The 23,225-nt window shown below is 35.1% G+C and overlaps 2 protein-coding genes across 3 annotated transcripts in view; one reads left to right on the plus strand and one right to left on the minus strand.

Annotated features, from left to right (window-relative positions):
• The window catches only part of LOC129000944 (FAD-dependent oxidoreductase domain-containing protein 1-like), a 29,144-nt gene that overhangs the window by 2,361 nt on the left and 3,558 nt on the right, over positions 1-23,225 (plus strand). For both annotated transcript variants that reach the window (XM_054428039.1, XM_054428040.1), the window contains exons 3-7: positions 1,117-1,230; positions 16,562-16,724; positions 18,851-18,996; positions 19,889-19,975; positions 21,462-21,615. In XM_054428039.1, the coding sequence (XP_054284014.1) occupies positions 1,117-1,230; positions 16,562-16,724; positions 18,851-18,996; positions 19,889-19,975; positions 21,462-21,615 (664 nt within the window). The remainder of the gene's footprint in view (positions 1-1,116; positions 1,231-16,561; positions 16,725-18,850; positions 18,997-19,888; positions 19,976-21,461; positions 21,616-23,225) is intronic.
• Positions 6,482-8,391, minus strand: LOC129000946 (uncharacterized). The gene is made up of 2 exons (XM_054428041.1): positions 7,613-8,391; positions 6,482-6,819 (listed from the first exon to the last, which is right to left on the minus strand). Exons 1-2 carry the CDS (start codon positions 8,385-8,387, stop codon positions 6,617-6,619), a joined length of 978 nt encoding a protein of 325 aa, XP_054284016.1. The 5' UTR covers positions 8,388-8,391; the 3' UTR covers positions 6,482-6,616.

Below are 23,225 nucleotides of genomic sequence, written 5' to 3' on the forward strand. Positions count from 1 at the left end.
TATTTTTTTAGTTTCAACAAATAAATCGTTCAGTACAATGTTGTGCCATTGAAATTTAAAATTAATTAAGAAGGAACATTAGCCTCCAAGCCTGTCAAACATAAATGTGTACAAGCGTAGCCTCCAAGGCACCTTGCATTGGTGTTTGGTACCGTCTCAGTGGCCAGCCTATTGCCATGGTAATAACAAACATGTAAACATAAACATTGCACAGCATTATAAACTAGTGCAACAGCTGTTTTGGTTTGTCAGGACAGTGGGGTTGCGACTCTTGTCTCGTCGCAGCATTGCATTAGAGTGATGTTATGGTACAGTTCATTTTTGTTTCGGCTACCCTCTTGCTTTACATGATAAATGCATGCACAAGCCAGTAATTAAATTAAATAACATGTGTTGAACTCACCCTATGAGTTGAACTTTTTGACTGTTTCGTTCACCTTAGTAAAAGAAAAAAAAATGTTTATCAAAATATATATAATAGGCCTAATCTTTTAAAAGACCACATTTTTAAAAAGATTTTTTACACACTATTTTTTCTACTTTTAGCGACATTACGAACATTAGGGACATTACGGTATATTTTAGGATATCCTCTGGATTTCGTACTCGTCCCGGGATTTTGCGGGATATCCTGAGGCTAGCATACATATCCCGAGACATTCTCAGGACATATGGGACTACTATGGGATGTCTCTAGGATAAAGTGTGCTGTCTGGGGTACCTCTTAACCTCTGCTATTTGAACAAACTGTCAAATTTAAGTATTTACAGCTGACTCCAATTGATATATTATTTATTCTTCCAAAATGTAAACATTGAAATTTTAGAAGCCCATAGGGCACAAGGGAAATATAAAAATTAAACGATTTAATATTGTATTGTCATCCATTTGTGAGCTATGTTTCAAGTTTCTCTAGCTCATCGTGAAGTTAGTTTAAAATTTGTACAGACAAGAAAGCGAGCTAAAACGTGTTAATAAGTTTGCATGATAAATTCTATTAAAGGTAGGCCTATCTAAGGTTACTTTCCCTTCTTGAGATAAACTGTTACATGTTTCAATGCTTGCTACAGTTTGTATTACTACAGTGACAGAATTTGACACTATTTGATTGTACAGATCTTTGGGTGCCAAGGTGGAGCTTTTGAGTCAAAAAGTGCTGCAAAAAAGATTTCCTTGGATGAACACTGAAGACGTGGCTTTAGGCTGCCATGGTTTGGAAAATGAAGGATGGTAAGTACAATCAGCTTTGCTTGGTTGTGTACTTAAAGACAATTTGGTATTTGAGTTTAGATGTTGTGTAATTAATTTATTCAGACGTGCATTATTTTCTGTAACTATTTTGCATTGTCTCATTTGGTATCGATATCTTTGCTCAGTGGATAATCAGTATCTGTAACATTTCACTAACTCTCGTCACAGTAGACCTGCTGACTACGCAAATTCACTTAAATGAACTTGTACTAAATATTTTTAATATTTAACTATAGCTACTTTTAGCGAATTTCCCTATAGGCAAAGCTATTACCGTAGGTGGCACGGTGAGACCTAGGCCCGGGACCGATTTACTTTTTCATTTTGATATATGTGTGTGTCCATGAACATTTTTCACCGATTTTGATGAAATTTGGTTTAAAGGTGTCGCGAACTAGCATGATCAGACCATGGGAACAGGGGGGGGGGGGGGGTTATCAAATTTCCCAATTTCTCTCTAGACCTTTTTAAAGAGCTTAAGAAACAAATAATTTAGTGTACCTATTAATATGTTTTTTTACAGTTATTGGTAAAGGAGAAAATTCAAAAATTTGTATATTTAAAATACCCATGTTATTATTATGGAGAATATTGTAAAATGTTGTAGTATGCTTGTTTACGGATATATATGTTGATCAAACTCGGCAAATAAATAATTTTTTTTATATATAAATTTTTTACTCAGCTATCAGTATTTTACTAAAAAACACACTTTATTAGTTTCCTTGTAGCAGCAAACCTAGGTACTCGTTATACCTAATGTTATTAAAAGTACCGGGGGACCGAGCCATGGCTCGGTATAGTTGATTTCGATTGTAAAATCAATATAAAGGCAACTTAAGTGTTGCTAAAGCAATATCTTTAGGCCAGCTGTGTTTTATTTTCCTAGTGTTTTTACTTTTGGTTACTATGTAAATACTCATTATTGTAAACTTATACTGAAAGAAAGGAATTGATACAAACTTAAACTCTTAATATTCATTCTACTTTTATTAGGTAACTCAAAACTTACTTTAAAACAGGTAAACAACAATATGACTTTAACTTATCCACGAATTTCACAATATCAAGTCTTATTTACAACTAATTTCGCACTTAATTATTTAACTTCAAGTGGAATTTCCATTTATTATGATGGAAAATTTAACCTGACAATCCACAACAAATTATTTTATTTTCAGTCAATGGCAAAAACCTCATATAGAGGAACTTCAGTTATTACTATTGAGCAAAGATTACACTGAAAATTAATCAATATATAAGGGAAAATATCCCCTATATAGATAAATTAGTGTAATCTTTGCTCAATAGTAACAACTGATGTTTCCCCCTTTACCGTATACTGTGGTTGGCTTATTATGAACACAATATGTTACAAGTCTTTTGTTTTTCTTTTTACTTATTATTTTGTTCAACCAACATAACTAATCCTGAAGCCAATTTGGACTTATGGAATCCAACTGTGGGGAACATCCAGTATGTCGAACATAAACATCATCCAACGATTTCAGTCAAAAGTTTTAAGGTTCATTCTGCAAGCCCCGTGGTATGTTAATAACAATATCCTTCACAAGGACAGTGGAATTCCTACGGTTGAAGAGGAAATAACCAAATTTAGTGCAAAATATCTAAAGAAACTTGAAAATCACCCTAATCACCTGGCTCTAAACCTCTTGGACAACAGTACCAGTATATACAGGCTAAAAAGGATTCATGTTTTGGATCTAAGCACACGTTTTGTTTGAACAATTTAATTTTTCCCTTGTTTATTTACATATGTATTTTTTCATTGAAATATTTTTAAGTTAGCTCTGTCAATGGACAGAGATTAACTAACGTTTTATTAAAAGTTGTTATTGTATTTGCTAAATGTTCTAAAAATGAACAGATTGTAAATAAAATTGTGAAAAAAAACCAACATAACTACTTAGCAGCCCATGTGGCAAATGTTAAATTTGTATATTGTTATATTGAGTTGTATAGTGAAATGCGAATTTGCCTTAGATGTTGGTGGTCGTCAATTACGTTTTTAGGCTAGAAATAAATTATTTCCAACATTTAAAGGCTGTTGTCAAAGCTGTTTTCAAGTACTTTGTAAAATTATACATACAAGCAAATAAGACAAATAATAAGACATTTATTAGACATTCAAAAAAATTACAAAATTTTTCAATAAACAGTTGTATATGATTAACATTGATAAACAAGCAACATTAAATTGAGCTAACATCACAAAAAACCATGTAATGTTTAAAATCTAAAATTGGGCTAGGCTTGAAGACTCTATTTTAATATTTAAAAATTCATCCAATGTATAAAATGGGTTCAATTGTAACCAATTAAACAATCTATTTAATGCTTTTTTAAGCAAACTCTGAAAAGTCAATGGTAACTTGTTGAAAAATGTTACACCTAAATTAACATGATAATTCATTGATTTACTGAACCTAAACCTTTGTTGATCTAATTTACTCCTAAATCTGGTTACATGATCATGTATTTTTCTCTGACACAAAAGATATTTAAATTAATTTTGACAAACATCAATACCTCTAAAATATACAAGTGTACAATAGTCAGGGTCCCCGATGAGACAAAAAGTGGCCTGGAGCGGGCTAACCTTTCTGAGTCCGGCAAAACTCTAACAGCTTTTTTTTGTTTGATTAAAATTTTTTTAATTACAACTCTGTTACTCCAGATTATCCACCAGATAACACTTTCATAAAAAGCAAAATATGCCATTTACAAGTATTTACTGAAAACATGTCATTTTAGATTTATTAACAAATGTACAACTCTGGGCAATTTATTATTTACAAAATTAATATGGTCAGACTATGACAGCTTACAGTCTACTTTTATACCAAGTAATGTTACAAAATTTTCATAATCGTGAACAAATTGATGGTTTTCATGATTCTTTTTCAAGGTCACCAATATTCTCTGTGTTTTTTAGAATTTAAAAACAATCCATTTCCAGTAAACCATTCTTCAGCATCTTTAAAAACAGAATTGGCAACATTTTCCATACAATCTAAATCTCTATGGCTAACAAGTAAAGAGGTGTCATCAGCATAAATTGTTGACTTACAATCTAAATTGAAACTAATGTCATTAATTAAAATTAAAAACAAAATGTGGCCCATAACCGAACCCTGCGGTACCCCGACCTTTGTCCTTACTGTTTTTGATCTGCAAGCAAACATTGCTCACATAAGAATATAAGATTATTATATAAAAATGAAATATTCCAAAATATTTCAATACATTTAAAGTATCCCTAAAGAGTAGAGCAAGTAAAGAACTTGCCTGCATCTGATACAGTACAATACATACCTTCAATAAAACTAACTATCAAAGAAAATGTTTACAACAAAACAAATAAAAAATAGTGCAAGAAAAATAGAATTTCATAATATAACAAAAGTCTTTTCTCAAATGCACGAACCAAATCAATTAAAAACTTCGGTCCACACTACGTTGCGTGTGCGACCACCTGTTTCTGGCGGTACCACCACTTTCAATGCACTTCTACGCTTTACCCTTGAAAATGCAACGTATAGCATGCCATGCATGAATACAGGCGTTTGTAGCACGACGCCGACATATTTAAATGTTTGCCCTTGCGATTTATGTATTGTCATCGCAAAGGCTGGACGAATAGGGAATTGGTGTCTTTGTAGTGAACACCCTAGCTGAGACTTGCATGAATCAAGGGTGATTCTCGGTATGTGCACGTCTCGGCCAGAGTGTTCACCAGTGATGATCTTGGCTTTTATTATGTTAGGACAGAGTGCTGTAACTATCAGTCTAGTGCCATTGCACAGACCCTCTGAGACGTCAAGGTTACGAAGGAGCATGATAATGGTATTACTTTTTAGTCTGAGCTGGTGTGGTGGTAGGTCTGAAATCTCGATAGAGTTTAGGAATTCTGGGGGGAACTTTAAGGCACCTTCTGGTTCATCTTTAATTGAATCGTAACTTTTATAAATGGTCTCAGTTCCAGGAATTAAATTGATAACGGTGTTGTTAATTGTGTCGACGTCCTTGTTTAGGGGTGCAAGAATTGCTCGATCCTTCATCTCCTCAAAGTTTCTGTCGGAGAGACATTCTCCATAGATCTCGTTAACAATGTCATTAGTATTAGTGATGATGTCATTAGGGAGTTCAATTTCACTATCAGCGTTGGTATCAAGCTCTCCATTTCCAAGTTTCAGTAGGTACCTAGCAAAGCACTCCTCTTCCGCATCAACTCTCATATTTTGTTCCAGAGAGAAAACCCTGAAGTACCTCCAGAGAACACTTTTCTTGATGGAAAGGTCTAGAAGTTCGGTACGATTTGCCCTTGGCTGGACCGGTAGACACTGTCGAAAATCTCCTCCTAAAATCATTATTTTCCCGCCAAATGGGGAGTTCCTGTCACCTAGATCACGAAGGAGCTCGTCCATGCAGTCAAGACCGTATTTAGGAAGCATTGGTGCTTCATCCATCATGAACATGTTGACTGCTTCCAATTCCTTGAATTTTGAAGATCCACGTTTGATTGATGATTTTGAATCATTAGTCAAAGGAACTTTAAGACCAAATGTCTTGTGGGTTGTGCGTCCTTCTGGCAGAAGTATGGATGCAATGCCTGTAAATGCCATGCATTTAACAATGATGTTTCGACTTCGGCAGAGGTGGTACAAGGTATTGTAGACAAATGTTTTCCCTGTACCTCCAGGTCCATCAAGGAAGAAACATTTTGGTCCTGAAAACAAATCAATTCATGTGTACTATCACAACATTATGTTTTGCTACTGTCAGGATTTTAAAACTGGTGACATTGTTTGAATAGTATAAAGAAAGATAGTATACAAAATTGAAGCTAAAAAATGAATTAAATCAGATGACATTGATTAAAAACAAAAATTTACAATTTACGGTTAACTTCATTATTATCCTAGCTTATATTATCCAAGTCTGCGGGTTTCTAAAAGCTGAAGCAGTAGGATTCTGTTTTTTTTTTGTTCTTTTTTTTCAACAAATAATATGTGTTAACCATATGTTTTATTTCAAAACTGAAACTGTATTTTGATAACTAACTATGTCATTTACTTGTAAATAAAAAAAGGCTTGACCATTATTTAAATAGTTTCAAAACATACTGTTCTAAATATTGAAGTAACCTCCCTATTATTCAAGGTTATTGGTATCCTACACGATTACTAGAAAAATACCCGGTATGGATCATAAACATCAACAAATGACGTTTTTGGCCCGAAAATAAACATTATTTAACATTGGTTAAATGGAATTGCTAAAACATATGTTCAATGCTATTAGTGGTATCCTAGGTATTCTCGCACCTGAATTTCTCAGTTTATTAACAGTGTACTGTACCTGAACTCTCATCATCAAGTGTTTGGATGACAGCATCAACAAATTCCTTCTGTTTATCATTGAGGTTGTTGTAGAGGCGATGGCCAATTTCATGAGATTGCCCTACGTTAAAAACCTCCTCATTCATCTCGAAGTCGTTAATATCATCCATTCCATAGTTCTCTACCCAAAAACGGAAGTTGCGTCCTAAAATAAGCACGTTTAAGTGTTAAAAATTTCTAAAAAGTGTCATTCAAGTTTTTGGAACACATCACAAATAACGATAAGTTAATAAAGCTGAAAGAATTTGGGTAAATAATTGGGAGTAATTATAGGTGATCAATCACCACCCAAAGGCTCAAAATGTTTGTTATTAAGACGATTTATTTTGCTGGAAGATCCGCAATTATGTATGTTTCAAGGTCGATATCTCCCAAATTAAAGTACTGTTTACAACAATGGTTAGAATAATGTGTGTCATGAATGTATTATTCATGAGTGAATAATATGATTAAATGGGGTTTGTGCTCTCTTATTTAAAACACACACTAATTTCCAACCCTTTTTTTATATTAAATTAACATATTTTAGGTTAGTTTTTAAAGACTGTTATAAAAATATCTGCAAAGGTTTGATTCTGAAATCATCTGTTTTTTATAAATTTGTGATTAATAAATAATAGTAAGGACTGTATTAGACCATCTTTGTTAATTATTTTGAAATGACTTTTAAAGACATTAAAATAATTGAATATTGATATGGTATTATGTATGATATGTTGAAGGAATTCACTAAAGATTGATATTTCACTTTGGTAGACCAATAGACAACATTCATCGACCATTGGCATGGCTAACCTACTCGCTGTCAGTTTAAGAGAAAGATATTATCATTTAAAATAAAATATAAATAAATATATTACAAATTTTGAAGGGGTATACACCCAAAATAAACTTAATTTAAGTTTTGTAATAAGTAATATTTATAAGTTGATTATTACCTTCTGTAGCTTCAGTATTTAGCTTGTAAGCTATGATTCTATATGCTCTGTTGTAAGCATCTTCTAGAGGGGTTCCAGAAATCTCTGCTTCTCTAAGAAAATCTTCTGCCAACTCGTCCTTAAACATATCCCAGAGACGTTTAGGGTTTTCTGGTGATCCGAGAATCAAGATTTGACAAAAGAGTGTCCTCATGACACTCGGCATCTTTGACAAAGCGGATTCCCGCAGCCCATCAATCCATTGCTGGTCATCATATGTAAGGCCTTTTGCCAGGCATGCTTGTTTATAAGTGGAATAGGCAGTCCCATTTACAAATTTAAGGTCTTCAAAACTTTTGGCATCTTTGGTATGAAAGAGGAGCATTCTCAAGTGATAAAGTTCAGGTTGGGCCACCAAGTTCACGGTGTGGATCCTTCCAATAGTTTTTGAGCTTCGCTGTCGTACCACCCATTCACTTGTTTTGCCTAACCATTTGTACTTTTCTGGCATCTGCCAGTAGAAGTAGTAGATTACTTCATTCCCATTCTCTTCTTCTATGTGAAGTTTAGAGTTGTGTTTAAAGTACGCCTCTAAGGTGGACCCTTTCAGGCCAGTGTCCGCTACATCTTCTTGTGTCTGTTCCATGTTTCCCACACGGTACTGACCTTCTAGATGGATGTCCAAACGTTGCACCGAATGGCTTTTCCTTTGGATTTCATTTCCAGCCAGCCTCCAACATGCTTCAGGGGGCGAAATATAACGTGCCTCAACAAATGTTTCTGCTTCATTATACATTATTCGGGCCACATTTTCAACAATTTTTACATTTGCGCAGTCATGCCCTTTATAAATGTATTTATAGAGGTACTTAACGGCTCTAACACTACCAACATACTCGATATTTATGTGACACATGTATTTCTTCAGTAAATAGCCATTGTATGGAGCAACATGTCTATTGTCCCGTGTAACTTTTTGTCCATCACTGTTTTTGCGGTACACCGCATGGACGTGAGAAAATTCTGGGTTATTTGGATCCAGTTGTGGGTCATACCGTCTCTTATAATTCGGTTTTTTGTTGTCAACAATTGACGTAAACTCTTGATGAGCTTTGGGGAATCCAAAGCGGCATTTAGCTGATCCACCCTTATTCTCCATACATGATGCAGACGGATTAAATTCGCCACATGGATTGTGAATCATCCATTTGAGGACCAACTCCCTTAGAACTGGGTCATCATTAGGAATTTCTGCCGAAATGAAAGTGTCTACTTCCTCTGGAGACCGGAGTTTGTCTTCATTTGCCATGATGACAAGAAGATGTAGGTGGGGTAATCCTCGTTTTTGAAATTCTATAGTGTAAACAAAAGCAGAAGACTTCCCAAAAATCTGTTTCTTACTGATGTCTTCAACTATGCTATCAAATTTCAATTTGGCTACCCTAGCCACAATGTCAGGTCTTTCTTGGGCGAACTGTTGTAGTTTAGAACCATCAGAGAGCTCAATACATGCAGCTTCTTTTAATTCTGGCCATGTTGGACTGCACGTTATTGTGATAAAAAAGTCTGGAGAGCCAAACCTTCGGACAATTGCCATAGCGTCTTCAAAGTGTTCAGTGAAATATCTCGTTGATCCGGGAAAAGATGATGGTAAAATCAGTTTTTCAGCAACTGTAGCATTTTTCTTTTCAGCCAATTCATTTAGAAAATGTGTTACTCCTGCATACTGATCAGCTTGAAGTTTCTTTTGGTTATATTTGATCCACTGAATACGATCACGTTCAACACGGATGTATGTGTCCACGACGTACTGTTGAAACAGTCTACCACCAAAGTGGAGAGCATTAAATCCAATCGACCTTAGATCTAATCCCTCTAGCAATGGTTCAGGAGGAAGAGCCTTGGCTTGTTCTGGACGAAAGGCTAACCTGTATTGAGCCAACTCCATCCTCGTCATGTGTGCACGGCTTGCATAAGGTGTTTTAAGAGGAAGCCCTACAGTAAACCCAAAAGTTCCTTTTGGGTAGAGGAGAGGGTAGGTGAATGGTTCTACTCGGCTGTCAATGTTCTTGAGCGTTATTAACTGTTTTCCTCGCTCCTTAATAACCATCTCATTTTCCGGGATACTTTGGTCTGCATTTAATGTAATTACAGCAGCAACTTCATTATAAGTTGGTGAGTTGAATCTCCTGGGATCATCGCCTAAAAGTAAACATCGTAAATTAATGATATGAACAACAACAAAAATCTTAACTTTAATCATTATTTAGTTCTAAGAGAAAAATGACACAAATAAAAATAGGTTTTTCCGTTTTTTACCCTAAAAACACAACATTTCACAATTTCTTTCCAAACCATTTTGTAGAGCTTAAAAAAATAAATAATTTAGTATATTGAAGCGTTATTGTGCGCCTAATGGTTACGGAGAAAATTCCAAAAAATTGTAAATTTAAAATTCCTATGTTATTCTTATGGAGAATAAGTCAACTGTTGTAGTTTGCTTGTTTATGAACATATTTTGATAGAATTTGTAAAATACATTCATTTTTTACTTAACTATTACTTTTTACAACAAAACACCTTTTTACCCTCCCTGTTGCAGCAAACCTAAGTACGTTAAACTAATCTATTAAAATAGGGAATAAATGTGATACTTTTCAGGAGTCATTTTAGTGTAAATCCAATCAGGCAAATGGAAATTCGCTTAGTCTGCAGGTTTGCTGCGGCGGGGGTATTATTATTTTAACAGGCTGTTGTAGTCATTCTTACATGTAATATAGAAAGCTACGGAGAAAGGAAATAAAAAAGGCTACGGCACGTTTGCCTATGCTTATATGGAGGTTTTCAGAGTTTAGTACTGAGATTGCAGCAAAACGTTAGTTGTGGCGACCCTTCAATTAAATTTCCCTTCAGAGCTATCATATTTATCGAGGAGTAACAAACACAAGACAACTTACTTGATAAGTTTGCATAAGTTTTTATGTTTAGTTACTGTTTATTTTATATTTCTGGTTTTATATTTTTGCAGCAACTACAAATAACATACAAAATAATTGTGATTAGAGAAAACAGTATTATTTTACCTGCACGTTCAGCAAACACCAGGTGGACGTGTGGTGGTTGGACACCAAGAGCTTCAGCACGCTGATTGTTTTCCTCAACTATCTCCCTCATCATCGTAAAAGCCTGTGAAAATGGGTTTTGACTTCTCATTATCTCCTCTAAAATCTGTATTAGTTCTTGATTGATGCCTTGATTCATTGGTTCATTCATACGTTCTGCAACGGCTGTTTCCGGATCAATGAAGTACATTTGGCCATATCTAGGTCTTTCCAAATCACCCTCACTGTTGCTGACTGGCTGAGCCGCCAAATTTAACTTGTGATACACTTGTCCACCAGCGGTAAATGTATAAATACCTTTACTATTGAAAGTCCTGTCATCAGCAACATTGAATGAAGAAAAAGCAAAACAGGCAGAAATATTTCGAATTTTATCGTGGAACTGTTTGGCTAGTCTGTGTTGTTTAGTGTACAGCAATGCCAATTCATTGGGAAACTCGGGCGCAGGTTGTTCAATGCGACCATGAAGGCAACAGTCACCAAACGAATTAGGGTGAATTCTGTTCTGCACTCTCTCTTTTAAAAAATGAACAGCACCACAATGAACACATGCAATGTCAAACATTCCCAAATTGTTGTACTCTACGAGGCTTGAGGCAGCAGCTTTATAGGATTGAAGTTGATTGCGCTCAGAATTCTGTCGTATTTCAGCTGTACGACGACGCTGTTCTAGAAGGCGTTGAGCACGCTCGTCAACCACTTCATTATCCCTGCGGTTGGCATCTATTTGCCTCTGTTCTTCAAGACGTCGAACACGCTCGTCATCGTCCTCGGCGGCTCTGCGGATAGCGGCTGTTTGCCGCAGTTCTTCCAGGCGTCGAACACGCTCGTCTTCTTCTTCGGCGGCTCTGCGGATAGTGGCTGCTTGTCGGAGTTCTTCGAGGCGTCGTGCTCGCTCGTCTTCGTCCTCGGCGGCTCTGCGGATAGCGGCTTTTTGCCGCAGTTCTTCCAGGCGTCGAACACGCTCGTCTTCTTCTTCGGCGGCTCTGCGGATAGTGGCTGCTTGTCGGAGTTCTTCGAGGCGTCGTGCTCGCTCGTCTTCGTCCTCGGCGGCTCTGCGGATAGCGGCTGTTTGCCGCAGTTCTTCGAGGCGTCGTGCTCGCTCGTCTTCGTCCTCGGCGGCTCTGCGGATAGCGGCTGTTTGCCGCAGTTCTTCCAGGCGTCGAACACGCTCGTCTTCTTCTTCGGCGGCTCTGCGGATAGTGGCTGCTTCTCTGAGTTCTTCGAGGCGTCGTGCTCGCTTGCCCTCCTCCTCGGCAGCCCTGCGGTTGGCGTCTCTTTTTCGCTGTTCCTCAAGGCGAGTGGCACGAACCTGACTGTCTTCTGACATTCTTCTTTGCTCAAAATAATTTACCTTTTCTTCCACCATAGACTGACTTATTTGAGCACTTACATCTGAAATTATCTCCAGAGCCCTTATCTTCGCACATCTAATGAGTTTGTTGGAAGTCATCAGCTGTACAAATAAAAAATCTGTATTAAGGTTGTGTTAATTTGTAATACTGCATCATTTGTATCCTAGTCTACTGAGAGTAAAAATTTAAGCATCACCTGGCCCATTTTAGAATATATTCCTGTCTACACTTGTTGCGTTACCTATATCTTACTCTTGGCATACTCCAATACCAGAATCAGAATAACTAATCATTATGGAAAATGAAAATAAATGTAAATAATTTCAACAAACAATAACAGAGGTCTATTTGTTTACTACCTACAGTAAAAGTTCATGAACATATATGAGTATTCTCTCTCCTATCTACCATTAATGATTACTTTGGGCAAACGTTATCTTTCTATGGCAGTCTTTGGGTACCGGTACATAAGCCATTTACACTGTTCAAAAAATCGAGTTATGCAAATTTTAACCACATATAATTATAATGATGACAGATTCTTTTGCGTGTTTAGAATATAATTTTTTAAATTTTTCTGTTTGAAATTCATAATTTTCTACAGTACATTAAATGTCATTTCAAATATGAATTAACCACAAAATGAACGGTTCAATTTTTTAAAATTATTCATTAGTAGGCTACCGTAACAATGCGGTTCAGTTATAGTTACTCATACTCACATTTTTATCTGATTGATCATTTAACATGCGCACTCCATTTGGGACCTGAAATTAAAATATTTGTCTTTTATGCTTGTTGGAAAGGTAATTTTCATTGTAAAGTATCTAAGTGTAAGCTATTTTTCGATCATCGTAAAATTGGTGACTGATTACCGGTACTTACTTCATTGGTTATTGGTATTATTAATTTATCACAAAATAATATTTTTAAACTAAATAAATTAATTGTTTTGAATAATTTTACATTAATAATACGGTAATAGTACGGAGATGATAATAACAACTCACATTCACATTTTGTTCAGATTGAACTTCTAAGACACATACACCAGACCCCTCAGGTCCTTCAGGTTCAGGTTCAGGTTCAAGTTCTTTTGCAACCTAAAATAAAAAAAAAATGTTTTGTCAATGAAAGTAAATTTAAGCTCCTTTCTAAAGGTCCTAAAAAATTGTAACTAACCCTATAGCCTCCCTCTTCCTCCTCATGCTACTTAGGCTACTTACTTTCCGTGTCCGGAAATCAGACTTTGCTTTTCCAGAAATTAGCTACCAGAAATTAGCTAGCAGAAATTGGTGACTGATTACCGGTACTTACTTCATTGGTTATTGGTATTATTAATTTATCACAAAATAATATTTTTAAACTAAATATATTAATTGTTTTGAATAATTTTACATTAATAATACGGTTGAGATGATAATAACAACTCACATTCACATTTTGTTCAGATTGAACTTCTAAGACACATACACCAGACCCCTCAGGTCCTTCAGGTTCAGGTTCAGGTTCAAGTTCTTTTGCAACCTAAAATAAAAAAAAAATGTTTTGTCAATGAAAGTAAATTTAAGCTCCTTTCTAAAGGTCCTAAAAAATTGTAACTAACCCTATAGCCTCCCTCTTCCTCCTCATGCTACTTAGGCTACTTACTTTCCGTGTCCGGAAATCAGACTTTGCTTTTCCAGAAATTAGCTACCGATATGGCTTTGTCATTCGCTTGTAAAAGGTCATCTAATGTGCAAGTCTGGTCTAGGCGTGGACATCAGTAGATGGCCGGGATCCTGAACAACACCACACGCACACAAAACGTTTTCTTCGTCATGTGATGAAGTAAGAGACCCATTTCTGCATGTTTGTCTTGCATTTTGGTACTGTACCTCGACCCTGATTCAATCTAGCTAGAGTGTTCCACACCGTGATGAAGGCATCCACCAGGAGCCAGTTCCTCCCTGGCTTGTATGCGAGGGTTGGCCTCCCACCTTGCCACCCGATTGCTTGAGAGTGATCCATCCAGAACTCGTGTCCGTGATATGAAGATTTTTGGACCGAAGTATGACACTAAGATATTTGTGTGTAGGACAATGCTCAAGACGGTCTCCACACCATGTCACATTCAACTTACGACCTGCTTCTCTATTGTTTGGGTGAAAAAGGCACAAACGTTCTACTTAAAACACTCTTGCTACTGCAATAGAACAAATTCCTGAATGATATTAGATTTTACAAATAATAATAATTATAATTGCTGGATGCTAGCTCATAGGCTACAAAGCCATTCTTATCTACACAGGTTTTGAAGTATTGAAAACATACTTAAATACCTACCTAAATAGGTACCTACTTAAATTTATTAGAGAAACTGATATCATTATATTTATTTAACCATATTGACCAGTAAGTTGGACAAAAGTTAAGAACTCAAATTTTTTCAAACAAATAAGTTTATTCCTTAGTTATCCTACCGTTATAGAATAGTTTTAATTAATCCTAAATGAAATATGTAGGCTAACTATTTCAGTGATAATAACGATGTTAACAAAATTAAAAAAAACTCACATTTTCTTCTGGGACTCTATAACGTTTAGGCTAACCGGGTGTCCATTAGCTTTGCAATTAAATAAAAAAGAATGTTATGTTCTTTGAAGAACGTTGATATCATATATAATCCAGTTTTAATTAGTTAGGCCTAATAACTTTTAACTACCAATCATAAAAATTGTCATCTAACTTTTTAACGTACCTTACACAATGAGCTATAGAGAAATATAAAATAAGCAACTCTATTCCAATTTCTGTATTTGTGGTGTAAGCTAGTAATGACATACCACACGAACTTAATGTATGTAATTAAATTAATAAAGGTTTATATTTTATAACTTACCTGGTCTTCATCAGCTTTGTGACTTTTGAAGAAATTCCCCAACTTTTTCAACCTTTTATTTGGTGGTCGTCCTCTTTTCATGATTTCAGATTATTTGTTGAGTACATTTCCATCTAGTAACGAATCTTTTGAGGCAATATGTTTACAAACAAAACTCTATTGTTGATATGTTAATCACAAACATGTGACTTTTAAAACCACATGTGCTTAATGCAACATTTTTATTTCCGTATTAGTTTTGCCATTTTCATTTCAGTATTAGTTTTGCCGTAATACGTAATGACATAATACAATCCAATCGGATTGAGTCGACTCTAGGTAGATTTTAAACCAAGTTGGCCACAATAAGAATAAAATTTAATCGACTTCTTTCGAGATAGTGATATAGTAATACACTTTTTACCGTTCTAGAGTTGAGATATAGTTACCAAAGTATGCGCTTGCATAAAGCTCATACGATTGACATACCACTTTTCCATAATTTCATACTACATAAATATCTTACCCTTCTCTTAGCATTTAAGCATAGATAGAACATGATAAAACATAGTCACTTAGAAGATTTCCCATCCTTATTGAACAGCTGAAGCCAATTTTATTGTTAGTTATGTCTGGTTTTCCATGGATGTCGTGTTTTGTTTACAATTTGTTTCTTGTTATTTCAGTAATTTAAACCCTCGTTTAACCAAATAAAACTATCTAATCATAAACAATAACTCGTCCACTACCTATATATCCAAACGGCGAGACACAAATAATGAGAAACTAACCCTAAAATAATATTAACAAATTGTAAACAAAAAACGACATCTACAGAAAACCGGACAGAACTAACAATAAAATTGGCTTCAGCTGTTCCACAAAGATGGGAAATATACCCGTAGCATTTTAGTATTTTAGATTCATTAATCCAAATGCCTCAGACGCTTCCTACACTCCGCACTGCTAGCCTTTACTACAAACAATGTATCGAGTAATCTTCAGTATAATCTTTGCTTAATAGTAATAACTAACTGATGTTTTTCCTTTTGTACTGTATTTGTAATTTGCCAGTATACTGTGGGTAGTAGGCTTATTATGAACACATGCTACAACTTCAAGTCTGTTGTTTACTTTTTCCTTGTTATTTAATTCAGCCAACATGGTTACCTAGCAACCCATAAGACTAATGTTAAAAAAATGTGATTTTCACTTTCATTTTTCTACGTATTTAGATTTTTGTTGGCAGTTCTAACTGCAGTAAACTCGTTTTTAGGCCAGAAATAAACTATTTACAACATTTGAAGAAAATCGTCGGAGCCGTTTTCGAGATCTTGGTGCAAGCATACATACATACATACATACATACATACAAGCAAACCTTGCTCGTATTAGAGTATAGGATACATTTATTTGAAAATCTATTCAGACAAATGGAAATTCGCTTAGTCGGCAGGTTTGGTGCGGCGGGGGTATTTATTTTATTAACTACAATCCAGTCACAATAGATTCAGAAAGCCTTCCGAATTGTTAATAAATTCCACTTCCACAATTTTTATGTCAAAACAAATTTCAGGCCCTGGGGTGTACCTACTACCACAGTCATGTGTTTAACGCCAATGTTATTTTTCAGGTTCGACCCTTGGAGTTTACTCATGGCATTTAAGAAGAAAGCCTTGTTTTTGGGAGCTGATTATTTAAACGCTGAATTGGAGAGTTTTGATTTCAAACAAGAGCCTTTTGTCTTTGTTGACACGGCCCCTGTTGGTGAATATGTTGGACTCAACAAGGCAACTGTGAGTTTTATTTGTATATTGTGTAAATATCTCTACAACACATAATTATAAGTACTTTCTTGATAATTAACCAGTTTGTAAATTACAAGGCAAATCTGTGTTTCGGATTCCACAATAAACTTTAGGTCCCTTAGTTGCCATTGGCTGTTTGGGCTATTAATTAACAGTCCTATCTAAGGAACATGTCGACCTTAGTCAGTAACAAGACAACAAGATGGCGCCACTCATCTCCATTCATACTTGGCTTAAAATACCTACTTTCGTATTGTCACCATTTCACTTAAAAGTTTTAAAAGTGTTCAAGTATTATTATTTCCTATTTAATTAACACTAATTTTAATGAGTACAGTACTTAGGTTTGCTGCTACTGGGGAGGTATTGAGGTGTGTTTTTTCATTGAAATGTAGACAGCTTAGTATGAAATAAACAAAATTGGCAAATTTGATGAAAGTATATCCATAAACAAGCAAACTACATCAGTTTTATTCTCCATAAGAATAACATGAGAAGTTTAACATTTTTTGAATTATCTCGGTAACCTTTAGGCATACAACTACGCTTCAATATACAAAATATATCTTTTTAAGCTCTAAAAAATGGTTTGGAAAGAAATTGTGAGATTTTGCTTGCTACAGTTGTACAAAATTTAATCAAAATTGGATCATATTTGCTTGAGTTATTGCGCTAACAGATATATATATATATATGAACTGGAACGGAGGGTGTTTTTGGCCTCAGGGGACCTCATAACAAAAAGTAAATCGGTCCCAGGTCTAGGTCTAGGTCCCCCCATCGATGTATAATAACTCCCTGGATTGCACGCTGAGGTTGAAGTAGGGCTCGAAAAACGGTCCGCCGCTTCCTCGCTCTGTCCGCGAGGAGTGGGGATAAAAGGCATGAGTCACCCTAGTGCCGAGCGTCGTGCCCGCTCTCGCCGTGTATTGCTATGTTAGTTTTGTGAACATATTACAGTAAAATTTATTATAACGAACTTAAGGAGGTTTGTAAACAGATATAATTAATCTAATTACTTGCTCACACTTTACAGACTATGCATCACAAGTAAATCTCAGAAGAAATTTAGTGATGTTATGAAAGAGTTAGATTTATTTATTTGAACATTGGTCAGAACAAAATATCACAATAATTATTCTATTACATTCAAGCTTGTCATCATTTGCTGCTGTGAGCCCCAATTATTATTCAGAGACTTGGCAACATGTAAGAATATACATTTTGGTTATATTACAGTATGTTTCTTTTTCATACGTGTATGTAAAATATATTATATGTAAATAAAAGGAGTGTATAATATTTTATGCTAATATCTCCAATTCATTGGTTATTCTCAATAAAGTAAAATAATTGCAAAATATTTTCTCACATTAATAATAAATACTGTGAATCAAAAATGTATTCTTTGATTCAACGATTTTTTTTAAAACTATAGACTACGGTAAGCAAAAAATTCATAAATATACGCTTGTAAATTTAGTTACCCATCCTTCATAATGTAATGACATATTTAATGTGTATAATGATAATTAAATGCCAGAAACTCAGTACTGTATCTAAATCCCGTAAACTGATGCCTAGCCGGCCAAACTCCTAGCGCCAATGTCGCGCCAAGCGATTTCATGCCTACTTTTAATCGCTTAAAAATGATAGAAGCAAACTCCGTATTGAAAAAAGCTTCAAATAAAAAATAAAATGCATACTTTAATCTAAAACTTTGCCGCAGGAATTTTTTTCCTGACCAAAAAATAAAAAAGTTCCTCGCTTACTACATTTTTTGTGTTTTTAGTTGTGTTAAAAAACGATCATCAGTTTTTATTTGCCTAAATAAATTATAAAAAATATGTTTAGGTTAACACAAACTATACATTAAAAAGCACTGTCTTTTCCAGAAAATAAAAATAAAAATTTGAAATTTTTACGTTGGCAAATAAGTGAAGCAGGGCAGGTTGAGTGAAAGTATGTTTGTGTAAAAGACAGTGGTACATAGGGCCCGTCCACCTCGGTATCCCACCAATTTGACTGGTGGGCACGGACCGTTTTTCCACCACACAGCGCGCTATCCAGTAGAGTTATTACGTTACTAAAACATTTTTACTGCATTTTTAAAGGTTAAGCTGCCCAGTGGGGAGAAGAAGCAGATTGAATTTTCCCAGCTGATTATTGCTTCAGGATATCATTCAGGACAAGTCGGCAAACTGGCTAGGATGGGGGAAGGTTCAGGGTACTTAGAACTGCCTATCCCCGTTGAACCGAGGTTTGTGTCGCTGTTAAGTTTCTCAATTCTCTTATTCTTTTAATGCTATCTCTATTTTGCTGTTGACTCATTTTCTTTTATATATGATTTTTATATATGAGATGATTTAATACCTAACAAGATAACCTGTAGATTCCAGGTTCCATAGTGTTAAATAAGTTTGATCAGCTATCAGATTAGTTAAATTTTTTGAACAATGTCTCTAGGCCACAGTTTTTAATTGTAAAATAAAGAAGATTTGAACTAGCTTACCTTAGAAGTACAGGTAGGCCATACAACAAACAGAAGCATATAAAACACACAATATTCTTCCTCCAGGAGAGAAAATATTGTGTTTTATGCTTCTGTGTGTTATTGCCTACCTGTACTGTACTTCTTGTAAGGTAATTTTGAATTGTAGAATAAGGAGGGTTGCAGCTAGCTTACCTTAAAGAATTGTAGGTAGGCCATAGAGATACACTGAACAGACGCTACTTTTACAGATATACTATATAACCATAATATTGATGAATAGAATTCAGTTTGAAATGATATGCAATTAGCACATACTACATAATCTATACACTCTCACTAAGCGATAATGTGAATTGTAATTTTAAGGTTTATCTAAGTTAAACTTTTTTTATTAAGTTTTTTAGTTTTGCTAGTTTGGTTATTTGGTTTCTACTTTATTTGTACAGTTTTCTTGCTGTAATCTGTAATTTTCTTAGTGGGTAGATTAATAAGGGTTAGGAAACAAAATCTAATTTAGTATTAGTATGTATATTGATTTTATCGACAAAGTGATCAAAATCACTTCCATAATATTACATACCTACTTAACTACTATGAACTATGTATGACATAGTTAGGTTTTTGTTTTTGATGTTTTCTAACATTCAAAACTTTTCAGAAAGCGATATGTATATTGCTTCCACTGTCCCGACGGTCCTGGGCTGCAAGCTCCTTTTTTGATCGATCCAAGTGGAATGTATTTCAGGTAAAACTCGTAACATCACAAATAAATTACTTAATAAGTATTTTTAATTTCAAATTCTCAACTCTATTTCCATTTTGAACGTGAATATAATCACCATTTTTTGTAGGTACCTAATTCTTCCATTGTGTAGTTCATTCATATTTGTTAACTACTGGTTGGTTTGTAGTTTTACTGATTGGAGAGGTTACATAACTGAATGATGAGACGCCCATTTGGCTTTGACTCGATAGATAAAAGTTGAAGACTAGTCAACTGGCCTTGACAGCATTTGTTTGTTGTGATTAATTAATCGTTTTCATTGTAACAAATTGGATTTACTCATTTATATTTTTCAGTGGGCTAGATCTTTATTTTTTAGTGGGAACAGTGTTCCACTTTTAGCTCACAGAAAGTTACAGATAAATTTTATTTACAAATTTTGATAATATTATGTTAGTTGATCGTCAAAACTGTTGGGTTAATGGTGTAGAGTATACGAGTAAATTTTAGAAATCAAGCTTTCATTGAGGAAAGAATAAATCTAATCCGCGTGACCTTTGATTGTTTATTGTTTTTACTGAATTTGTAAAAAGCTATGAAGTTTTTTGTGCAAACAAAACTATTATAGATAGGCCATAATAGATAGTTTTTTTTTAAAGAGGTTGGTGATCTCTTTTAACCTTGCATTTGCCCGTCCACATAGACTACAGATCTGTGCGTGGAACGTATCCAGCAAAGAACGGGGTGAGCCAGTACAGTACAAAGGTGAACTGTACTGATAAATTTTAGTAGCATTGACCAGGATCCGAACCCACGACATCACTGCCTTGGGCCCGAAGTCCATGACGCTACCAACTGAGCCACCGACTCACCACTTTACCATTATGTCAGATATAATATTTCCTATTATATGTTGGTTTTGGTTTTCAAACAATCCGTTAGCACAATAACTTGAGTAAAAATAAAAATCACTTAATTTTGATAAAATTGGTACAAAAATGTTAAGCTACATTTCTTTGAAAGAGTTTGCAAAACAGCAAGACCGGACAATGGGAACAGGGTTTTATGGGGTAATAATGTCGTTTTCCCATTCTTGACCTTCAAAACATAAAACGTTTCAATTTCTTACCAATCTATTTTGAGTTTAAGGAAACAATAATTTAGTGTACTGAAGCGTTGCTGTACGCTAAAGGGTTACAGAAAAAAATTTTAACACTTCAAATTTAAAATTCCTATCATAAGTAAACGGTTGTAGTTTGCTTGTTTGTGGATATACTTTGATAATATTTGGCAATTTTTACATTTTTTAATAAATTATTTATAACCTACCTATAGAAGCAAACCGAAGCACTAATTAAACATAAATGTATTTAAAAAAGGTATAAATCTGACACTTTTTAAGGAAATATTTGAGTGAAAATTGAATAGGGCAAATGGAAATTTGCTTAGCCATAAAAAAAATTAGGTTTTCTGGGGCGTAGGTACTTAATTTGATTCCACTTTGCAGGAGGGAAGGTTTAGGTAACAACTACATCTGTGGCCGATCCCCCGACGCTGGCAAAGAACCCAGCTGTGATAATCTTGACGTTGACTACAACTTTTTTGAAGAAGAAGTCTGGCCTTATCTCGCCCAAAGAGTTCCTGCTTTCGAAAATATTAAGGTAATTACTTTGTTAAATTCAATATTTAAATTTAAATTTTGTTCATCGGCAAGGCCGTATTTATAATCAATGAGGCTTCCGACAGCTCTCACCAGAGAGGCCTCTCTATATTCTGATTCTTCAAAGGTTGGAACTTTACGGTTTGGTAATACACATGGTATGGCTTTAACTCGATCGATGATTTGACCTTTTGTTTCCAAAAATCCGATCAGCAAAAAGACCTAGCTAATAAATAAGTATATCAATTTTTTTAAATAATAATTTTGGGGTCTTAGGTCAGGGCCAGACATTTTTCATTTCTTCCGGGTTGTGTCAAAAATGTTTACCTTTAGGCAAATGATCAAAATTGGGTAGTTTTGGAAATAATTATTTAAAATACCGGGTGCGGCAAAAGTCAGTATACCGCTGCAGGCCGGTGAGCGTCATTGTTTATCTCTCACGCTATTATTATCTCAGTGTTATTCCTTATCTAATCTGACGTCTACTCATGGTTGATTTTGTCTTTGTTTATTCTTTATCGATGAATGTTTGTTTTGTTAGTATGCCACTAGTGAGAGTGAAGTTGGTAAGTGTAGTGCTTGTATTATTATATTCTATTATTGGTGTTTTTAATCATGAATCGTAAACTAACTTTAGAGCAACGAGTTTTTCTTTTGAAAAATTGGTGGAAATTCGATCGTGATTATACGGATGTTAGATGTGTTCTTAGAGTTGGAAAACAGTCCCACTTTTGAACAGTTGCGTCGTCGTTCGATTATTTGGCAGCAAGACGGAGCACCTCCACACTATGGCCTAAATGTTCGAGCATTTTTAAATGATAACTTCGATGAATGGATAGGACGTAGAGGAACTATTGAGTGGCCTGCTAGGTCCCCAGACCTAACTCCGTGCGATTTCAGTATGTGGGGTTTGTTAAAAGAACACGTGTTTTCGGAGAAACCTCAAAGTTTAGAACATTTAAAAGAATTAATAACAAAACATTTTGATGTTTTATTCACACCACAACTATGCAACAAAATCTGTAAGTCAGTGTTGAAAAGGTGCTACAAGTGTATAGACAATGATGGTGGTCACTTTGAGCAGCTTCTCTAACAGGTACATTAAAATTATACTTTTATAGTTATGTTTAATGCTAGCTACAGTTTAACTGCTTTTTCGGTATACTGACTTTTGCCGCACCCTGTATATTAATTGATATACTATAATCGGTTTATAAAATATCTGTAATCGCAGGAAAACTGTAAACGTCTTCTTTGCTCACAGTAAAATCGTCTGCCGCAATAGTGAAGACATCATCTTTGTCTTCTGCGACCGCATAGAAATCATTAATGTCTCCTATGGCCGTGGATAAATAGTTAACAAAGCGAGCGCAGGGATGTCATATTCGTCTCCTCTGTTCATGGTGAAATCATGAACGATTCATGGGGCCGCGGAGAATTAGTTAACATCTTGCGCGAACGTGGAGACATTGTCTTTGTCTCCTTCTATCATGACGAAATCATGAAGATCTTCCGAGTTTGCGGGGTCATGATCTTCGACTCCCGCAGTTGCGATAAAATCCTGGACATCTTCCGCAATTGCGGATAATTAGTGACAACTTTAATGTTAAC

This window comes from Macrosteles quadrilineatus, unplaced genomic scaffold, assembly GCF_028750875.1.
Source record: "Macrosteles quadrilineatus isolate MER2022 unplaced genomic scaffold, UCM_ALF_1.0 Scaffold_8__2_contigs__length_117827958, whole genome shotgun sequence".
Taxonomy (NCBI): Eukaryota; Metazoa; Arthropoda; class Insecta; order Hemiptera; family Cicadellidae; genus Macrosteles; species Macrosteles quadrilineatus.

Coding starts and splice junctions, on each gene's coding strand:
- LOC129000946 (XM_054428041.1), bottom strand. CDS start 8,387: ATGTATAATGAAGCAGAAACATTTGTTGAGGCACGTTATATTTCGCCC. Junction 6,820..7,612: donor AAATACTGAAGCTACAGAAG/GTAATAATCAAC, acceptor TGCTTATTTTAG/GACGCAACTTCCGTTTTTGG.